Source organism: Genypterus blacodes, unplaced genomic scaffold, assembly GCF_046128005.1.
Source record: "Genypterus blacodes isolate CSIRO-AG114 ecotype Tasmania unplaced genomic scaffold, CSIRO-AGI_Gbla_v1 ptg000044l_1, whole genome shotgun sequence".
Taxonomy (NCBI): Eukaryota; Metazoa; Chordata; class Actinopteri; order Ophidiiformes; family Ophidiidae; genus Genypterus; species Genypterus blacodes.
Window position 1 is genome coordinate 8,170,187 of NW_027466857.1, and position 22,764 is coordinate 8,192,950.

Here is a 22,764-nt window from a genome sequence, read left to right on the forward strand (position 1 = left end):
TAAGTAGACAGAAACAGGTTGCTAATGGAAGTGACGGACTCTGACAGAAGTAGCGAGGCGTAAATACAATGACACGTTCGCGCTAAACATCAACTCCCACTCAAAGAGCTCAAAGATTATTTGACTGGGAGTTGCAACTTTTTGTTTAACGAATACATGAGGATCGCCTATGACAGCCCACTGAGCTTCGATCATCGAATGCAGACAGCCAGGAGTTCCAGTGATATTCCATTCCAAATTCATCCAAAACATTACAGAGGAACATTGGCTTTCTCTAGCTTTCAGTTTGACCTAAACCTTCATCTGAGTGCCAGGAAGAGCAGTTAAAACATCACCCCTGTGTTGATTGAGGCTGGAGATGTCACAGACCTAGACACAAAGTATTCATATTACAGGACATCACACAAAAATTCATATTAAGTCAACAACTTGAGTCTTCAGGAGTTCTCGCTCCACTACTCAAGAAGGGTTTAGCCCTGCACTGCATCTACTCATGGGAAATGCATGAAAGAGTAGAATGTCCACATATTTGATTTGTTCTCTTATTTTGTTGTTTTTTATTGTTGTGTTACATTTGAATTCCTGGATATCCCAGCTTTGGTACAAATGTTAAGTGGAGCTTATTAAGGCGTATAAATCCTTTGCATAATGTTAGATACAGAAACACTAGTACACTCTTTAGAAGTCCAGAGATCAAGCAAAGTTCAGCTTCGCCGATCTCATCAGCATTGCAACAAGGATCTTTGGTCATAAACAACAGAGTGTTTAAATTGGTGTGGGATGTGTAGACAGTATGAGAGATTAAGATGTTACACTAAGTTACTGAGTAGTTTAATCAGCATGGCCAGTATTTATTAGCAAAGGTTGCCAATTCTGTCTCTGCCTTTGGAAGATTTATAGTAAAACCATAACCTAGAAAATAGCAACAATGTCTCTCATTGATGAGAGAGTAGGTTACTCTTATATTCATACTATCTGCATAGCAAAGATATGAATGAATGCAAACTGAACCCTTCTTTCAGCATGTGAGCATGTGAGCTATTCCCTATGAGCTCTTTAATATATTATTTCATCAATAAACAACACTCATGGACTATAATAATCATAATAATGAATTGTGCTGACCAACAGCATTAAATGTGATTCTCCTTTTATTTTTTTTTATACCATGAGACAATGTCAAGCTGTAAAATCACAAAGCTCGACCACTGGGAGGAGAATATGTTGTGTTTCCCCCTGTGGGTCTTCAAAGTAGGTTTCAGTGTTATTAAAACATAAGGGATAGAACAGCACTGACATGCAGCCCACACAGGGTCCATGGCAACAGACGAAGAGCGTCTCATCAACAGCCGTAGTTCCAGCATTGTAGCTCAGTGTCTCCACATAGGACTATCACTGCTCCTTTTATTGTGTCTTCAAGGCAGTAGCGCGGTGTAAACAATGTTTGAACAATTATGAGTCTGTAAATCTCCCAGCAGGAGGAATTGTCCAAGCCGTAGCCTGTTACAGGCGTACCCAACATGCTCTATGTGACAGATAGTGGTAGGGATTTGCTGTTCTGTGTTCTGATAAATGATCATAAACTTCCTCTGCCAAGTCTAACTTTGAAGTCCTGAATAAAGGCACCGGCACACTTAAAAAAACAGAGGGAAAAAAACATATTGGACAATGTCTAGCAGATATAGTAGTCTGTAAGAACTACATTTCTACAAGCAACGCTAACCAGAACAGTTGGCAGGAGCAAGTAAATGAAATGGAAAGGGAGATGGTACATTTGTCCCATAAATTAGAGTTCCAAGAAAGATGGAGAATTTGTTACGGGACAAAAACAAAAGACGACTCCGCTCCCTCTCAACGGCCAATTATAGCCAAAAGGATGCAGCAGGAGTAGACGACATAAAGACCAAAACCACCCAGATTCAGAATCAGTCAGTATGTTTTATCAGATATGTATTTGTCTTCACTGCAGTTATATTAAGTATTGTGGGATCTTCAATCATGGACTCATGCTTGACACACACATTGAAACAGAGAACTACAGTCAAGCATGATCTGTGTGTCAGTTCTGTGTGAAAGTTTAAATAATAACCAACAACACACTGCTATAGTAGAGGTGTATTTAAATATGTCACAGTTCCGATTTCAGCAGCTAATTGCCCTCATGAACCTTCAGAAGTTCAGTCCTCATTGACTTCTGCTTCTTGAACATTGTTTGCAGTCTGTTAAAAACTTTCCTGTTCCCCTTTGCTGTTAATGCTCTACGTCTGGCCAAAAATTTGCCGTGCATCTAAATGATCCAAATTGCAGCCTTACAGCTTTCACAAGCTGTTTCCTAAATGCCATTTAGCTGCTGGATCCCACAGTGTGCTCATGTTGATTTATTAGAAGGTGGTATGGCTGAAAACCAGCAGAGCGACAAGGAGACTTATCAACTACAGAGGTCACTCCTGTGGTGACGGTCTGACTGCCTCATAGTTCACAGGCTTGCAGTCATTGTTTGCAATTTTTTTGTCTGCTGAAATCTGTTTCCGATTCGGAGACATGCATCTGAATGCATCCAAGTCTCCAGGGGATACCTTTAATGAATATTTCATAAAGTACAACAGCCCTTTTATTACAGGAGATTGGTTGTATTCAAATAACGTGTTCACCTCAACAATAAGCAACAGGATTCATTCAGCACTCTTGACAGGAAGCAGATTGTTCTTGGGCTTGGCACAGTGGTTACTTGGCAGAGAAAGGCATGAAAGGAAGATGCAGCAAGGAACAATGCAGTGACAGATGGAGAAGAGAAACGGCAAGACACAGTCAGCAAGATCAAGGCCTTTGTGTCTTAACTTCATTTCCTTTTTATGCTTCTTTTTGGTTGCCGCTGAGTCTTAGGAAGTCATAGCCATCATACGTTGACTATGGAGTCTGGAAGTGTTTCATCATTTGTCATTTCTTGAGAAGCTGCTTACGCCGTCTTTGAAAGGCACGGAAAAATGTCTGTTTCCTGATACAGTTGGAAGGTGAAGATAACACCAAAGATACACACTCTTGGCCACTTTGAAGTTGTTTTTTTCCTACTGTAACTGGCATCTCTGGTTTGGATGGGGTTTGGATAAAACTTTTAAAGCAAGCATGTAAGAGATCTGAAATCGGTCGAGACAACTTCACGTGCTGTCTTTCAACTTTGGTTGAAAAGTAAGTGCCTCTTTCACATTTTCTTCAAAAGCGCTTTTGCGTAGTAATGCAACTCACATTGTTGGGGGTTTTATGAAAGGTAGGACAGTGATGAAGATATGTATTTTTTAACCAGGAGTTAAGGAAAACATCATATTCCCTAGACTGTTCTACAAAGAATACATAACCCTTTGTTGTTTTCCTTTTGATTTTAGAATTTTTTTTTGTTGAGATCACAGAAACAAATAACACACTGAACAACAATACAACATGTCCCAGTCCCTGAGTTTGTTTTACAATACTGTGTTGACCAAAAAGTAGACTGAATAGCTCCCAAAGTTCCTTCACCCTCCTCCCTCCTGAATGCAGCTCTATTATGAGCACAGTAGCATGTATCAAGGTGATTTATTGCCAGAGAGAACTCAAGTTGTTTAAAATGACTGGTGTGATTAGTCATATATGCTTCAGAGCTGGAAAAGGGGTGCACAGTGCTCCTGTAAATTAACAGCAGCTGCAGATTGTAGTCGACCACAGCAAGGTGGTCAAACGTGGTAAGCGGCAGAGTCGCCTGGAGACAAGGAGAGAAAGTGGGTCATTACACCCCTTTCAGGTATGAGTAGGTTGATAGAAGAGAGAGGTAGGCTACGTTCAAGAGTCACAGGCTCCACTGTGAAGGAAAAAACTGCAAAAGAATGATAGTGTCTGAAATCTGCCAAAATTCCACTTGAGTTCCTGCACAAATATGCTCCTTATTCCACAAGCCAGCTATGGCTACGCTCCATTATTCCTGACATAAAGGTACGACAGCAGCCATTGTATTTGGCAACTTGTTTTAGTTTTAAATCATTTTTCTCATTTTTGTTGGGTTCTGCAGAAAACATCTATTCAAAACTCTACTTGGTTTTGCACTGGACCAACAAAGGACAGAATCCATATGTCTTTGTGATGTTTTTCTATAGCTGGGAGCACACTTTTATTGATTGGTCTTATATTGATCCTAAATTTAAGCTGGCTGTCTGGACGCAGTCATGTCTGCCAGTCAGAGTGAATTATTTTCTTGTCATGTATGGACAAGTCTTAAGCATCCACACGGTGGAACTGCAGGGATTTCTGGTTTGAATTTGTTCATATTCTTGCAATGCAGAGAATATAGTCTTTGGTCTTTCCATCAGTGCAGATTCTGAAGTTGTGACTCAGGCTGTCGAGCTGCCATTTTCTACAAAGCCCTGAGTTGTCATGTGTGGACACCTGTGAAGTAACACCTTTGATGGGTCCCACTAAAGATAAGTTGTGTACATGAACCGTCTCATCAAGACTTAACAGTCCCCGTGTGTCCCCAGCTTAAGATAGGTTCTTATTTTTCACTTTGGAAAAAGGAGCATCTATAACTGCACCCTGCTGCAGCTCTGTGAACAATCTAAATGAAAGACTTCAGATACATCACGCTGGGTCTTTGCTGGACCAATGGTTGTCGTGCCGTCTAACTTGCATCTAATACCAATCTGATTACAATAAGGAGACTCAAACCCATTACCTTTATGAAGCATTTTCATCACCGTTCTGCCTATAGGAAGACATTTCTTTGATGGATTTAATGTGTTTTTCCGTTCTGCTGCGCTTTAGAGGAAAATCCACCCTCGGATGCTTTTGCACTGTTGGGAATCGTCAATTTATGATTTTTAATGCACTTCAGGAGGATATGTGATGAAGTGTTATCTTTTTGGTTTTCTTTTCACCTGTGGCTACATTCCATGCTGGTCTATAGAGTCTATAATCGGTGTAAAATTGTTCACCTCTGCCTGTGCTACAATAGATTTATCTGTATGATTACTGGACATCTATGCAAAATGGTTTGAAAAAAATAAACACCTGGGGAAAGAAAAGTGTATTGTGGCTGTGCAGTAGCATCTTTCTTACTATAATTATAATTATAATAATAATACAGTGATATTGAAGAAAAAGCCTTAAAAGAAGATGTGTGCAATGTTTATCACAACTAACTGTTTGTTCTGATAGTAGTAATGTACTTTACCGAGAGGAGGTTCATTAAGCTTTGCATCCTGACACATCATGCTTATTTTCTGAAAGACTAATGACCTTGGCATTTTGCTGAAGTGCCCTTTAACATTGGCAGCTTTAAAACATTTTAAACATTAAATTGATGCTTTAGGTAATTGCCTGGGTGAATTCCCCGCAGCACTCCACTCCGAGCCACTTTTTAGCTTTCCATTTAATGCTACATACGCCACATTTTCAGACTGTGATTTTTGCCTGGCTTCCAAAAACATCCTAATCTGCCACAACAATGCTAGAATTCAAACTCCGGGTATGGAATGATATCGTATCAAAACAGGCAACACTTTTTTGAAGTCTTAGTTCAGTAGATTTGAAATGAAAGCACCCGGGCTTCTTTCAGGCCAGTTGGTAGAATTAAATGTACTATGTCCTAACAGATACTAAATACGAATAAGAAACTAAATACATAAAAGAGAGGGCAAACTCCAGTGCTGTTTAATTACCGGTATCCTGTATTTACCTCCATAATCAACAAAACCACTGAAAAGAGTGGTGGTAATTACAATGCAGAAATGTTTCAATGCCTCGCGAATATTTATATTTGGAGTCTGGCTCTTATTTGTGTCCTGTCATTACGCTTATGTGGGTGAGTGCTCACAGTTTCCTGTTAGAAGTTTAAAGCTAGATGCGATTTGGTGTTATATTTAGAAAATACTTGGAAGGAGGTGATGTGTGGTTGATGTTCTGACTCTTACCCATGTTGCAGTGACTAAAAGCAAAGAGTGGATGTACTAAAAAATGGCTTGATATGGCAGTGAGAATGTCTGGGCAATCTCTTGGCAAAGAATCGTTGGCAATGGCTTTGTTACTCATGTACACATCAGTACTCCAATATTCTGTATGATATGTATATGAATCACCTCAGGGTGACACTTCTACATGCACAGGACCCAAACGAGTGCAGTGTTTCCAATGAGGGCACGGGTCTTAAAGGTTCTGTTTTTAAATTGTTTTATTTAGTGGGCTATTTTGAAACCTTTGGCATGTTTAAGTGCTGGGCACAATGAGTGAACACAAGTACCGTCAGGACTGAGCTGGCAACACCCAGTGACTGAAATACATATGCTGGACAGAAACAGTTGATTTGCTGCCTAATGCCGAGAGGGACACTAAGATATGAGTGCAGTATTCCAATAGATACTGCTGACCGTATATGTCTATGTGCCCTTTTCCATTTACAAGCCTTGTATTTTGAGGGTTTGCCTGTCAAACATACTGTGTACTCCCAACTATGAGAACTAAAATGACAAGCCATAATATTTCCAGTTGAGAGAACAGAACTAAAAGCTGTATTTCCTCCTTTGCTCACCATTTCTTCATCACACTTATTAAGTAAATACAACAATCTGACATATGACTCGAAGATTCGCCTATGAAACAAAACGACAGCGCTGACGCTGAGCCATCATAACATAGGTGAGGTGCTGCCACCTGTTTCCACTATTTTGCAACATGATGCACTGTATTGAAATTCTGCTAGCTGTCAACTTGTCTTCAGTGAGATTGATACCGTGCACTGCCAGTAGGCTCATTTTCCCTATACCAACTAAGTTGATGAGGCATTAGTGACTGACCAGTATTTTCTAAATTGAATTTTCCAAGCTGGCGCCCCTCCAAAAGCAGCTGCTGGTATTCGGCAAGCATCGCCAAACAGGAGACTGCATGTGTTTGGCAGCCTGAGAGCATCTGACTTCATTTATCCCTATTCTGCAGGCCTTGGGAGTTGACAGGCTTGGTAATCAGTGTCCACAAGCATAATCCCCATGTCTCTAGACACCACACAATCAGATCCCCCCCCTCTCTAACTATGGATGTCCCCCACCTCCTCCACACAGGCAACTCTCAAGTGACACCTCACACACAAACGAAGGTGAGTGTAGTTTTATTAATAGTTGAGAAAGAGAGGGAGAGAAAACACACACATCCACGGTGATTGTAAGGAACACGTGAACATGTGTGAAGGCCATCTGCATCAATATGTGTCTGGGAAATCTACAGTATATGGGTTGTTATTTCCCTTGTGGGTCCTCATTTTCCAGCAATATCTCCAGAGGAGAATGTTTTCTTTTTCCTTGTCAGGTTGATGTCTTTAGAATGCACCCAGCTTTGTTAGAATTCCCTTTAATTTCTGGTTAAATTGAACAGTCTCTGTTATTGCCATTATTCAAAGGAAGGATTAATCATTTAGGTAGGGTTTTCACTTTTATTTGTAAAGGTTACCCCTCTGTACTGGCAAATCTAACAGAGATGTTCAATTTTTACTCCTGAGAAAATGAGAAACTAATAAAACATTGCCAACCAGAGTGCAACCCTTGGGAAGCATTAGTAGTTCTCGTGTGACTGGCCATGTGAAGAGACTTGAGCTTTGTAAAATACAACCGGTACAGCCAGATGCTGCAGGACAAAAAGCCTGTAATGGAGACAAGGGAGAAAGGCAGAAAGCTTCCACATCACTGGCAAGAAAGCAAAGGTGATCAACTGCCTCCATTTCTATCAGCCCAGCTGTTTTGTGAATAACTTTTTTTTGCTGCAATTCTTCCCTAACAATACTGGTATGTCTTGGCTGATTTATATCCCAGATATGTGATGTACATTGTTGGATGAAATATGTGAAAAGGGTAAACCATACATTACATTTAATGTCCTAATATGATAGGAACAAAGCCCCCAAACATACAGTATTAAACTCCATGTGCTTCTGCCCCATCAAAGCGTGACTATTGTCATCAGACACTTCCTTTTTCCCTTCAGAAACAAATGTCACCCTCCTCAGATTAAGTATGGCTACGGTTTCAATTAACAGCTTTTTTTAAAGCAAGCAGCCCATTGTACCATTTTTCTCCAGCAGGTTTTTTCAGTTATCCTGGCTGATTAGATCTATTTTTATTCTGGAGGTGGGCGGTATTATGCTGGAGGTCTACTGAGGACACCAAACTATGTCATTACCATCTAGTGAAAACTATTGAAGCTCTTGAGCAAATGGTCCAATCTCTCCAGTCTCATAAACCCCTTAAAACCCATACACAAACTCTATTGTTACCAAAAAGCTGTAAAGGTAAAAAAAAAAAACACTTTCATAGACATTCCAATATCTATAAATGTGAAAATATGGACCCACCAAGCACGGACAGACACCACTGACCTGGTTACACTCTGGTTAACCCTAAATCAATATCAGCACAAGAGAACAAGTAGAGTCAGAAATCTCTGTCCTGTCATCTTCAAAGGGTGTGTGTGATGTACAAAGCACAACTGCAGCTGCCATAAGACTGTATAACTTGTATGCATTGCAATTGACCTGCTGATATCATATCGTTACGGTTACAGAAAACGTCACTGTTACGTTACGCTGACAATCAGAATTGTTAGACCACATTGACATTCACTTGACTTGTGATTGTCAACACACCTCAGCGGCGTAACATCAGAAAAATATTGTCCCCAAAATGATTTCCACATAAATCACGTGAGAAAACATCTGGCGACATAAGTTTACACCACTGAGGTCTGTAAACACCGACAGTCTTATTTAACCAGCCAGTTAACAACATCTGCTATTAGCAATGAACTAATGCTATCAAGCAGCTGCTATGCTGTTTGGAGAAAGCTTCCCTTTCAGACTTTACTTACACTTACCAACTGGTGCTCATGGCGTCAAGCTTCCGTATCGTCTTGGGAGCAGAACCGATGTAAATAAAGTCCAGCCATTTGTGTCTCAGCAAATGGAAGGGAACTCTAGCTGTGGTTCAATCCCTCATGTTGGCTAGTTTCAGAAGCTTTATCCCACACCTTAGTCATACATGTAGCAAGATGTCTACAGGATGCACTGTTCATTATTGGAAAATAGAAGGTACTCTGGTATTTATCCCCATGAGCTCAACAGGCAAACCCGGGATGACCTTGCCCAAGTGGAGGTCCAGGTTTCGGCATCAGGCTTGATTGTATTGTATGGGGACGTCACATGCAATGAACATGCATGCACAGCACCAATACAGAGGGAAACAGACATCGTGACAAATTCCACACACACCAATCTGTACAGTAATTTGTTAGTGTGTGTTGTGAAAAAGTTGTTTGCTCTCCAAACACTAGAGGACCAACAAACGACATCATCTGAAAAATCATCGGCCATTATACCTCCTTTACATTTCCCATCTATTTCCCTCAAAGACTTTTCAATTTAGACAGAAAATGAAAGGGTGTGTTGTAAACACAAAACTACAAAACTTTTATGTTTTCTCCTGCATTATTTATTTCCATTAATGCCTCAATCATGATGTTTGAAGTTGCCAAAAAATGTATTTAGTAAAAAAAATCTATATTACACACCTTTGTTACATCCAGTGCTTTTTTCCCCCAAAAGATCTGTCAGAAAATTGATTTTGAAATCCAGCAATGAAAAGTTCCAAGTTAGTTATACACATACAAAGCTTCTTTTTGAAATATTTCATCAAATCCCAGAAGTCAGTCGTTTCAAAAGCAGAGAGCACTTCAAAAGCACTAAAACTGAAATAGGACAGAGTGTTCAACACCACCACTGTCTAAGCTGCTGCCCACTTCAATCTATCACAAGGTTGTGTATGGTTCCCATGAGACCCTGTGCTCTGTGCAGCCCCCACGCCGCTTTGGCTACCAATGTAACCCACCACCATCACTGCCCCGCCGTGAATGACAGGCATCCAGTTCCGCTTGACTGCAGCCTCTATCTCTGAACCCTCAAGGACACCTAAAAGGACATATTTGTCATCAACTCATCTCTCGCATTCCCACAGCCGCCTCCTCCATATATGCACACACACACACACACACACACACACACAAAGCACCGACTGCGACCCGCTCACCTGTAACAGCATCTACCTGACCTTTGCTTAATGTCCTCAGGTGCCAAACCACAGCACACAGGCACAAAAACAACCTGCGGGTCTGGCCCTGCCTGCCGTCTCTTGTTCGGTTCTTTCCTGGTAAATCTACGTTGAAATCATCTAGGTGGATGTTGTTAAGGCCCACTTCAGATGGAAACCTTGGACAAGGGAAGTAAACAAGGCATTGTTTGTGAAGGCTTCCACACAAATCGCCCCATAATCATCAGCTGTACTGTTTTTCTGGCTGTGGAGCTCAGAATTCTTCTTCCCTACCAAAGTCAAAGAGATGTTGTGATGTAAGAAAAGACCAGGTGTTCCAGAGGGACTGTAGACATTCTGGAAGACACTCAAATAAATAAAACCCTTTAGTTTGTCGAATCTTTACTTTGTCAGTCAATGTGCATCAGTATCAATGCCAAGTTGTTAGGTAAATGTAACCTTAAAATGTACAAATACAGTGTTGAGTTTTGAAAAATAACATTAAAATTCAAAGACACCATTGGACTCTTGTTGATGTTGGGCTTGCTAAAACTAACTGCTCTCATCTTTGAGTTGTTTGTGCACTTCCAAAATAGTCTTAGAAGTTGTAAGACTGAGACAACAGGGAATCAGCACAGAACATGAGATTGAGATCGAGGTTTTTGAGGGTTGCTTCAAGTCCCAATTGGTAAACCTGTCTCTGAAGATTTCCTTTTAATACAAGTAATATGTTTAGAAATGTAATAAATAAAAAGCAATGCTACCCTGAATTATGTTATCAACATCAATATATTCATAGCATAGAACATAGCTGCAAATGGTCACTAAGACCTGTTTTTGGAGGTTATGTATTTACAAAATTGTCATCATTGACAGTTATCTGCTGTGGCAACTAAAGCACGATTAAGATTAAGGCAATGAATTGTAAATTGATTCCCTCCTCCCCTTTCTACCTGTTGCACCCAAATCCTGCTGCCACAACTCCTTCCACGCAAGAACACGAGACGTGATTGACTATTGAGGAAGTGTTTCCCTTTCTGCTAAATAGTGGGCATCATCTGGCTTCAAAGTTCTCAGCATTATGCACCATTTGTTCATCACTACTTGTTTGGTAAGAACTGTAGCCAAGTCTTCACTTTTGATGCCTGCATGGAGTGATGATGTGCCAGATTTGCCACATAAAACTCTGTCCTGTGAATCTACTGCAGTGGATATTACTATGCAGAAGGAAAGAAAAGTACTGAAACAGCAGGTCTGGGTTCCCACTATAGATACTCAGCTTGCTAAATAATTAACACCATATGCTCTTGCTTACATTTGAGTGGCCACACGTGTTGACTTTGAATGGCGCAGTTGGTAATGAGTATGTCTATACTGTTCCATTCGTCTGATTCTGGCATGGAAAATGCAAAGATATTACATCCTTCTGCACTCTACAGACGCCTTCACTCTGGCACTATTCACAGAAGGAGATACAGTATGTAGAGTATTGCACATACCAAACCTTTCAACACTTAACGCTTAACGCTTGCATTTCTAAAGCTCCAAAACTCCCAATTTATGACATGAGGAGAACATGCAAGACAGCTGATTTAACCGTTGATGCTGAATCGCTTGCTGCAGTATGGAAAATGTTTAGTGCATCACAATGAGCCACTTACGCAAAAACGTATTAGTAATTGTACCTGACACCAAAACAATACATTGAATTATTTGGGTAAATATGGCAAATCTTCAGTTTTCTTTATCTACCTGCAGTAAAATTCTCCCCATTGCATTTTAATGTGACAATAATTAATAATGTTTGGAGAGTGTCAAATGGAATAAAAGTCTTTGTGACCAAACTAATTATAAAGTAGACCTCCACCTCCCACTTGTAGCATATGAAATAAATTGGAGCCCTTCCTTTGTGCTGGCCTTTTCTGCCCGTACAGTGTCATATGGAAAGCTAATTAACTTTTACAGTGGATGGGGTTTTTCCAGGGTCTTTGTTATGTTGAAGAGAGTGTGTGGCCAAGTGACATCATCTGTATGTTGCTATTTAGAACAGGAACAAAAGATAAGTAATAAATCATTTCAATCTCCCAACTACATCATTTCAACCATGTAGCATGTATTAAAATAGTGAGATTTAGAGGAGGAACAATTTCAACCACCATCTTAACAAAGACAAATATTATGATGTGTGCAAAAACCTTTCCCTTATTGCAGCATGCAGTAAAACACGATAAGGCATATTCTAACTCACAGAATCCAAAGAGGCGATTTCATTTCTATTTTTGGAATGCCAATTATGCCGCACAGCAGTAGCTTTGGATATTGAACCAGTTAAAGTCAAACTGTTGTAATACATTATTATCTATTTCAGCCTGGTGAGGTGGGGAGATTCTCGCTGCTGGATTGTCATCAAAAGTGATAGCATGCTGAAACTGTAATTCACTGTTTTAGTATAAATCAATAAGCCTCCAGAATCCATTCCCCCATTCCACCTTTATGTTAATATAAAAGAAATGCTCAAATAGAACTTTAATTCACCACACAGTCTCTCAGACTGTTTAATGGCCCCAATTTAATCCATAACTGCTCAATTGACACTTACATTTCAAGCCCATCTTAATTTGGCTTCTCCTGACAATTTTAAGTTCTGATTCTCTTTTGAGCCAAGGCTACTGTGACCCGTGTTAATGGAGATTTATAGTCCAGTGCCATTCTCACAGTAATCTTCTATTAAGAATTATACCCCATTTGATCATTATTACTCTCTCTCTGCTCTCCCACCAAAAAGTCTATGCAGTATGCACACACTGCAGTGCATCCCAATGTCTCCGATGATGCATTTCACCCAGTAGACACGAAACATGTTAAATACAGAACTTGTAACAGACTGTAAAGTGAAAGCTAATTTTTTGTTGGAGCGTTAGAGGACATTCAGATGTTTCTGATGAGGGGTATAAATCCTGATGGACTCCCATCCGAGTGTATTCATTAATCATGCGTCTCATTGGCGAAGCTCTGATTTGCCACTGAGACAGATGAAGATGAACTCAGCAATATATTTCTCATCATAACACAACCCTCACATAAATATTAATAGCATATTTTCAGCTGGTGGGCATGAATCATTTTTTAGACAGGGAATTTTAAGAGTTATCCATGCGTGTCCAAGAACAGAACATAAGCAAGCAGTTGTGATAAACAACACAGCTTTAAGGCAGCGGTGAAGAGAAAGCTGTAACCATACAGGGGATTCAAAAAGGGGCCTTAATTTTACTTCCCGCAGGCAGCTACTGATACATTCTCTTATTTAAACTCACAGATTGTCAATTGAAATATTTGCACAAGTGAATGTTACTGACCTTTTTTTGTATGGATGTGGCAGTTCAGATGAAACTGTTGTGAAATATTGCCTACATTAGTTGTATGCTGTATTTGTGTCAGAAGGTTAAATCCTGTAGCTTCTGCAGTGTTTCACACCACTAACTGCCTTATTTGAGTACATTTTCATAAAGCCACATATTTCATCACCAAGGCTTTTAAATTCCAAGGCTGAACTTCCCTGCAACTCGTATTCATCAGTTAAGGAAAGTAAGGGAGTTATTATACTGTATATTTTTTTTTTTTCCACCTTTTTCAGTTATTTTCCCTCATTCCATAACATAATACCCCGGGTCGTCTGAGTGAGCATGATGACAGCTAAAATCATGTACGACAAACCCATGGGTCCTAAGCTGCCCTGTAAGCTTCGTTTTGGCTTGGTCTTTCATTTCTGTACATGTTGAGCTCAACGTGTAACGTGTCAATTTACCCGTTAACACATCTGTTAGACACACCCATGAAGAACCGGCCTAGTGATTAGTAGGTATCTGGCCAGCATCCATGCTTCACAGTCTGCAGGTGTTCCCAGCTCAGGCCTAATGCTGCTGACCAATGAGACGTGAGCAGGCTTCTCAGAAAAGGACTTAAAGAGAGTATTTTCACTCTGATTGCACAACAGTGCTGCAGCAAGGGAGAGTAGAAGTGGATAATTTCTTTAACATTAAAATATTGCAATGATGCATGAAAGAATAATGATATCTGTATGATGTGTCGCTTTTAACAATTAAGCACTGATCTATATTACATTGTTGCATCGATCCATGTTGTATTGATCCGATCTTCGACTCTTTTTGTTGCTCCAGGTGTATGACCATCAGTACAAAGCTGTGGTAGATGGCATAGAGACGGAGAGCATGCTGGAGATTGACCCAAGTCAGCGCATTGAGATCTTCAGAATGGGAAACGGGAGCGAAGAGGTCCTTGAGATTCACGACTTTAAAAATGTAAGTCAAATTTAAACAAAAACGCCCAATCTCTTCTATTCTCTGCTGTTGCTGTGATCGCGTCCTACTTATCAGAACTGTTCTTGCAGGAGAAAAGATTATGATGATCTCATCCTGCCCTTTTCAAGCGTCAGCTGAAAACATTTATCCTTTCCTGAAATCACATTTTCTTTCTCTGAAATACTTTGTCCTCCTTTGTCATTCTCTGTGAAAAAAAAAGAGCCTGAACTATGATTCAACCCACAGAGAATCAAAACCTGGAAATTACAGGGAGGTGAACACAGAGGGTGCAGAATCAAATAGGGTTTTTTTTAAATCACATATATGCGGTACACAATGTCTGGCGTCAACAACTAAGCAGCCGCTGTGCTCGTTGTGATTTTATTGTGTACTGGAGTGTAGGCAGAACAGGGGGGTCTTGCACCAAAGACCTCTTTCTTCTGGGTCTCATTTAAAAGCCTGCTTTTATTCCCTGGCGTGTAGGACTGTTTGATGTTTAACTCTGTCCTGTCATGTCTGCCAGGCCGTCTCGTAGCCTGTCCTAATCTCATTTTATTGTTTCTGCTAATTGCTTTCATGCTCTATTGCTCGTCTCACCCCTGTACAGCACTTTAGTGCAATTTAGGTTGTTTTCAATATGCTGTATAAATAAAACTTGAATTTAGTTGACTTGAGCATCCAAATATTAACCTCTACCATTAACCCCGCATTTACAAAGCCAAATAACTAGCAGTTTCTCATATCTAACCTTTTCATCTAACCATAACCTCGGTTTGTTTCTCAACAGCAAATTAATCTCCAACAGAACTCATTAGGCTTCATCCTTAAATCCTGCATGAGTGCAAGGTTCGGTAATGAATGCTCATATTTGCATAATATTATGGGATGGAAGGTTAAACATTTCTGAATAAAACTCATCCAAACAAGAACTTAGAGGGGTTTTCCGTCTATCATAACACCTACAAAGTTAACCCGTTATGAGTTTCTCTCTCTCTCTCTCTCGTCCACACACACGTACACACATACAGGCGCATATGTTTGTTGCCTGTTCCACTTCCTGATAGTGAGGCGGATCCCCCAGGGAGATCACTTTGATTCTGCTCTCCACCATTGAATACTGGGAAACAAGTGAATGAAGCAGAGTAATTCAAACCTTACTGTGACCTAAAAAAAAAAAAAGCCCACACTAAACTTATAATAGGTTAGACTGTGTTAGAGGGGGGCTGAGGGTAAAAAATATTTTTTTGTTAATATAAAAGGGGAATGTTGCATGTTATTACACAGAGCTGAGCCACCTCTAAAACAATCTCCGTCAAGCCTCGGGGCTGTGTGAGGAATGGAAAATGAGAGGATTATGCCGCCAGGACCATGGACCACCAGCCAAATCCCTTCACTGTTGTTAAAGGCCAATATAAGACCCATTGTAAGCCAGAGGAGGGGAAATAAAGATATGCACAGAGACATTTTACTCATAAGAAATACTAAAACCACACAAAAATATATATCACATTTAACAATAATTGGCTAAAACCTTGTTTTTGAATTTTAGTGCAACAAAATGACAAATTGCAGCAGTAAATGAGTGTCCTCTGATGATTATAAATGTAATATGTGCATCAAATAAAAGGTTAGGACACACAAAAAATAAGAATTTGCTGCCCACTTGTATGTGTATTAGTGAGCAGATCATTTTGAGTATAGATCTTTGGACTAAAAGGTAAATTCAAGCTTTAATAGTTTGTGTGGGTGCTATTTTAACCACACTTTACTTACTAACACTTGAGATGACACCGCTCTCTGCTTTGCCTCATCCACAAAATAAATTGAACTCAGGTGTACATCGATGTACATCAGGTGTACATCGTGGATATTGGATATAAATATTTCAGCTTTGTTTGTTCAAATTCATGGTCTTATTTCCTTTTGGTAGCAGCAAATACTACAATACTGCTAATCAACAGGCATGAGTCACACTTCCAGTATGCTCGGAACGCTAATTGGCATCAGTAAACAAAAAAGAACTGCATCTTAGTAGCACAAATGATCTCAAAGTGAAAGAGATTCAATTAGAGCTGCTGAATTGTACAAATCCAAATCTCTCATATTCCTGGAGCAGAATTGTAAGCTTGCTGATCTTCGCTGACACTCTGCCGTCTTGTATCTTTGACTTTTTTTTCTATCACTGAATCATATTTTCTGAGTTTCACGTCCTTCCAAAATTCTTCAACATTCTGCCACTTATCATTTCCACCAGGATGAAAAAAAAATTGAATGAGCCTTTTTCTTTCAGAACTCTTATCACACAATGTACATCTTTCACTTTGCAACACCTGCAACATCAACAAGAGCCTTGGAGAAGTGCTTTTTGATAAGGAAAGTTCCTATCAAGGGTGGACTGACCCAGTAGTGTTTATGTGACATCCATTTATAAGACCAGGTCAAATTCTCTAAAAGCTATGAGACACAGACTCAAAACCTCCACTCTATGCCTCCACCTGGGAAACACAAGAACTATACTTCATGAAAGGAAGAGAGAAAATGCCTTTCCCACAGTTCTTAAGTCCAATACCGGCGAACCGGGTCAAGGTAGTAGAAAGCTACAAAATATTTCAGCGTTGTCAACCACATGAAATTCTCAGTACTGTAAGTGTTCCTGGATTTTCCTCCCTACAAGTGTTACCTACATATGCCAATGTCTTATTAGCAAGGGGAAGATATTTCACTGAAACACATATAGAATTACTAACTGCGTCCTTGGCTGTGCCAGAGTCTGTACGAGCTGCTTACTCTGAAATGGCATGGAGGCTAAAGTTTAGATAACCATCCAGTCGTAACCGCAGATGTTGGAAGGAACAGCTGGCACATAAATAACATCTCTGTTAATGTGACTTCCATCTTTAGCTTTGTTTTTCCTTCATTTCTTACCGTCTCCTGCTGTGCTGTGGCTTCTCTACAAAACTGGGAGCTGGTAGTCTCATCTCCGTGGACACAACCTGCTGCGGCTCACATTTTAGTCATTCAATATCTCAAAATCCAATCAATGAACAATAGATCTGTCCTCAATGGAGCTTACTTACGTTGTCAATGCCACTGGCGTACATACAACAATACTTCCTGCCATTGTGCGATACCGCATGTTTTCTTTAGATTGAATTATATGGAAACTACAAACATCCCCCTGCAGCTTTCATCCTTTAGAAAGCATTGCTGAAAAATGTGCATAACCAAACAAGCTGTCTGGATTTCAGTGATTTACTGTACTGATCAAATATAATTGGTGAGACTGTTATCCATAGCAAATGATGTACGCCTTTAAAACACAAGAATATTAAGAAGGAAAAACAAGGTTACAGACGTGTGAGATGTATTGTGTTACATTTGCTGTGTTGTGTTTCTTTAAGTGTTGTTTTTCCCCCAGTGAAGTAAAGTTTATTCTACCTGAGAGCAAAAGCATTACAACTTCACCTGTCGTCACATAAACCTAAATTTACATTGGCATACCACCTCTGTCTACATTCATAAAGACTGATATTATTCAGAATATGCCTCCTGAAATTGAAACGCGCCCATCCTCCAATCAAAACATTGTTCACAGACAAGCTCCCGGTTAAGCCAAGTGTATATTCTAACATTGTCTTTTAAAACTACATCCTTTTCCCATTTCTCATCCCTGTAATAATGCGTCTTTCTTCATTTTCTGGTTCACCAACCTCGGTAATCATTCCATCTCATCACAAGATTGCCCTCTCCTCCTCTGGCACAGCTCACCAATACAGTAGATCCAAATTAAACAGACTCATCACAATAAAGCCAGGCATAAACATTATGCTTTTGTGTTTGAGACTATTATCGCCCCGTCCTTTTCCGCCACAGATGAAATTACACACAGTAGATTGTGACAGGCACCACTTTATTTCATGTCTTGTGCAGCTGGTATCTGGTTTTCTGATTGACGGCAGCACAGAAAATGTAGAAATAGCACCTACATGGTCAAGTTAACCGATTCAAAGGAGATGTCATAACAATCACCGTGTTACTGTAATTAAATTTAGATTGAATCAAGTCCATTTTCATGGTGCCGCTCAAACAATTCTCAGTTGATACAATTTTAAAGTGGCCGTAGCAGACGTAGATCCTGCAGTCTGCTCTCGTACAGTGTGCTGAATGAGCAGCTCTGCGGATAATAAATTGGATATAATCTGATCTACCAAACGTCTTTCAGACTTATTCTAGCTGAATATCTTAGATTAACAGAGAAGGGAGGATTAATAGATCTTTCATGCCTTTTGAGGCCGTCTGTGTCAGACTGAATGGAGCTACAGTCCATATGTTGGAGGATCATGAGTGGTGCTGAAGAGAGTGGCTTCACACTTGACTGCGCAGATTAAGAGAGTGACAGGGACCTATGACTGGCTAATTCAATGGGGGCACTCTCTGTAGAAAACACTTCATTTTCAGTGCTGTCACTTAGCTCTGCGATGCAATATATGCTGCTGTAAAGTATTACACTGCTACACTGGAACACAAGGAGGTGGAAAGTAAAAGCAAGCAGTCATCGTTTTTTATTCTGTGGTAAAAGAAAACGAATTCTAAAAAAGATCAAAACATACCTCCCCTTATTCATTAGGTTTTAACTTCTTTAACTTTGAGTGCTTTGATTATCAGCATGAAGCTGAGCACTTTTTAAAAGTGATCGCCTCAGTTAATGGATACCCACATCACAGAAAGCTAATGAATGATACATATATGTGAATTTCTGAGTATTCCTTCGTTTCTTTTTCGTTTTTCAAAGGGAATCACTGGGATTCGGTTTGCCAAACATCAGAGGTGCTACATCAGGACCCAAACTAGGAAACTACCCACAGTAGCAGAGGTGGAGGCTGAGGACACAGAGTTACTGGTAAGCTTCCTCCCTCAGATGTCTTCTATACCTCAGACTCTCTACAGAAGCTGTCATGCATATTGTAGGGAGATAACCAGAGCAGAGTGCTGTGAGCACAGCACAAATCCTCAACCTGTCCATCTCACCCTATCTCCCCACCTCTTGCACTGAAGAATAAACAGGGGTTTGTGGTGCCTCTGAAACTGTCAGAAAGCTGCCCACAAACCCATCACCTCTTTGTGCCTCACATCAAATGCTGGTTGCTGTCAATCCTGAGCTGATGTTAGTTTTTAATCATCTTCTCCAAAGGCTGTACCCAAAAAAAAAGGGGGGGGGGGGGGTGCGAAGGCCTAAAAGAGCTAAGCCATTAAAATTGTATTTATTTTACAGATGCTTCTTTTTTTTTGTAAATTTCTCAAAGCTCCTATTGAGATTCAGAGTGATTCATTTCAATCTTCTAGGTCTTATACTTGTGTGTGAACTTAAGCAAGAGGAATGGACGAAGTCCTATCAATCAAAACACCCAGTTTTTCAGTGTCACATTGCAATTCACAGACTGGGTCATGTGTTCAAAGAGAAAAGCCTTTTCTCAAATGTCTGTACTGCCAGCACACTCTCATTTACATTTCACATCGTAGCTGACGCACTCTGCTCACTGCTTTATTTGAAAAATAAAAAAGAAGAAGCCGATTGTCAGTCCAAGCAAAACCAACTTTACTTTTTAACTCTAAGAGCGAGCACAAGATGTTCCACCAAAAACATCAACATCTCTTTTCCGCTCATATCCTTAATATCTGATCCACATTTACAGATACTAATTGCCCAGGCGGCACCATATACAGTATCTCTGACATTTCTTTTGGAAAGTGAAACCTAATTGGCTTAATTCACAGCTCCAAACGGTGTCGTGTGAGGCCAGGAAAGCTATATTACTGTAATAAAAGTTACAGAAGCTGTCTTGAGTACAATTGCTGTTTCAACACCATATCAAATATAATAAAGTTTGAAAAAGTACAATAAAAATCTTAAAAATAAGTTCCAGATGCTGTCAAATTGCGATTTTATATCAAGTTGCTCCATCCAAGTGTAACACACTCCGGGGTAAGTATACCACGCACAAGGATCGTAAGGCGCTAAGGAGACAAGTGCAATACTCCACAAACACAATCACAACATACAATAGGCAATATCAATGAACAGTAACTTTGTTTGGAGTAGATTTTTTTTGCGATATAAAACACAATTTGAGAGCCTCTTTTATTACAAAAATGAAAATAAAATTGGACCCTTTTAAAGAAAATAAATGGTCTTCAGATTGTTTGGTAGCTCATCACCTAAAATGTTCTTCTTATTGCCCTTTGTTGACATTTATCCCAGTGTTTGTGAGAACTAAGGGTTTGCAGCAGTTTCTTTCCTTTAATTCTTCTGTCAGGATCTCATGTTAAAGTCTCTTTTATGTTTGGGTGCACACTTTTTTGTTTATGAGTCAGTCAACCAGGTGAGGCAGGTTTTTTGTTGTTTGGCTGTATTCCTGCTGAGAAGATGCATTCCAAGTGGGCCCATGCTGGGAGACTCGCTATCAAATGGATCCCAGGATTGTCTTCCAAAAGGATTTCACTCTCTAAACTTATAGTATTGTAAAATTTAGATACATTAAATGAAAGATGAAAGTGTATTAAATCAAGATCCTAAATGTGTTAAACAAGTACTAAGAATGATCACACATCTGTGTATGAAGGGACATCGGACGTCGGCCATGTGAGGCGCCTGCTCAGACTGCTGAATTTAATTCTATGACAATGGGTCGTTAAGGTGCTTGAGCAAGTTGATTCCCTGTCACATACTCGTGCACGACCGCATAAAAGAGGACGACACACAGGTTTGATTGATGAACCGGCAGACGCCATTGGCAGCAGGACTGCAAGGTAAACACAGCCTCTTGGTGTAGCCGTTTCTCATTTTGACTACAGTTACATAGAATGGCAGACATATTCCTAATTCAGTAGTAATGGTGAGAATAAGGATAAGCATTTTAGAAAAGTCACAATAATCTTGATATTTTAGTTAAAGCAGCAAAAGCAGTTTTGATATAATGGTCCCATATACAGTATTTACACCAAAAAATAAAGTATGTTCAATTTGTCATCACTCCTCTTTCTAAGGTACCTTGCACGGCAAAATACCCCTGCTAATATTGCTCCAGAGGATGTTTAGGTCCACCACAGGATTGGACTGCACAAGAGAAATAAATATCAGGGGGGCCAGTTTTAGGTCATAAACAGGGACCTCAACCTGACCTCTCCAAGGCCTGGCCTCGCATTAGACGATGGTCTGTGATCCATCCACCCACACGTGACCTTGAGGAAGATCAGCAGAGGAAGTTCCTCCTCAGGTGGTGACTTCACAAAGCTCACAGGGGCTAAATCCAAACATTAATGGTTCCTATTTGAGCCCAGCCACAGGCTTTTTGGAAAGCGGGCTCGGTGCAGCAGTAGCAGGCTTTAGGGCTGAGGTAAAAACAATGGGAAAAATTGCGGAAAAACTGCAAGCAGCTGATAAGGAAATGCAGGCCCTGTGAGGGAGAACCAGGTGACAAACAGGAATTGTTTGCCAGGATTTCTTCTCCCTTTTCAATTTGCCTTCTCTATGAAATGTCTGAGGGAGTAATCCCTGAGCTTCATTGCAGCTCACCAAGTCTGACATGAAAATTGCCATTCACCTCCCTCACACCCTTAACATTGTCAATGGATGCTGCTGGCTCCATTAAACAGCCACTTAATATGGATGACCAAAGCTCACCCAGAAACCCAAAACCTCCCACTCACACAACAACTGCAGACAGAAACACAATGTAGTGAGAAATAACACTAGAATAGAAGAGGATAGGATAGGATAGAAAAGTACACCAAAGGCCTACATGCCACCGCACTCTTTATCTGTTTGTCTGAATGCTGATATGAAATGAGTGGATTTCAGTGTGAGAGATTAGAGATGCCTATCTGCAACAAAAAAGGTCAGCATTGAGTAGCGGTAATTCAAGGCAGTCGTCTTTGCTGCTCCGTTTTGAATCAGTAGTATTAGTACTAGCAGTAACTCATACAGTCACACCTTCAGTCAGGTGACTCCTCGGGTTACATGGGAGTCATCTGAAGGCCAAGGCCAATGAAGTCACTCATAGAATGGAGCCGCAAACCATTCTGCTATCAAACACACCCATGGTATGTACATTATTGTCATCTAAAGGGCCTTTATTGTCTGTGTTTTACAGCTCAGTCTTGATCTAAGGAGTTAGCCTTAGACATGTGCTTCTCTAGCAGATGTTTGGTTTCCCCAATGTATAGATCAGCACACTTCTCTCAGCATTTGGTCTCCAGTATGATCCCAGTATCACCTGGCCCCAAGGTGTGAGTGACTCCGGGTTTTTCCCCACCACTGACTAAGAAGTGAAGAAGCTACTTGGATAAGTGAGTGGATGCGT

The 22,764-nt window shown here is 40.2% G+C and overlaps 1 protein-coding gene across 2 annotated transcripts in view; it reads left to right on the forward strand.

Annotated features, from left to right (window-relative positions):
• tnmd (tenomodulin) overlaps positions 1-22,764 on the forward strand; it is a 41,648-nt gene that overhangs the window by 9,955 nt on the left and 8,929 nt on the right. For both annotated transcript variants that reach the window (XM_076149211.1, XM_076149212.1), the window contains exons 3-4: positions 14,264-14,404; positions 19,197-19,304. In XM_076149211.1, coding sequence (XP_076005326.1) covers positions 14,264-14,404; positions 19,197-19,304 — 249 coding nt within the window. The remainder of the gene's footprint in view (positions 1-14,263; positions 14,405-19,196; positions 19,305-22,764) is intronic.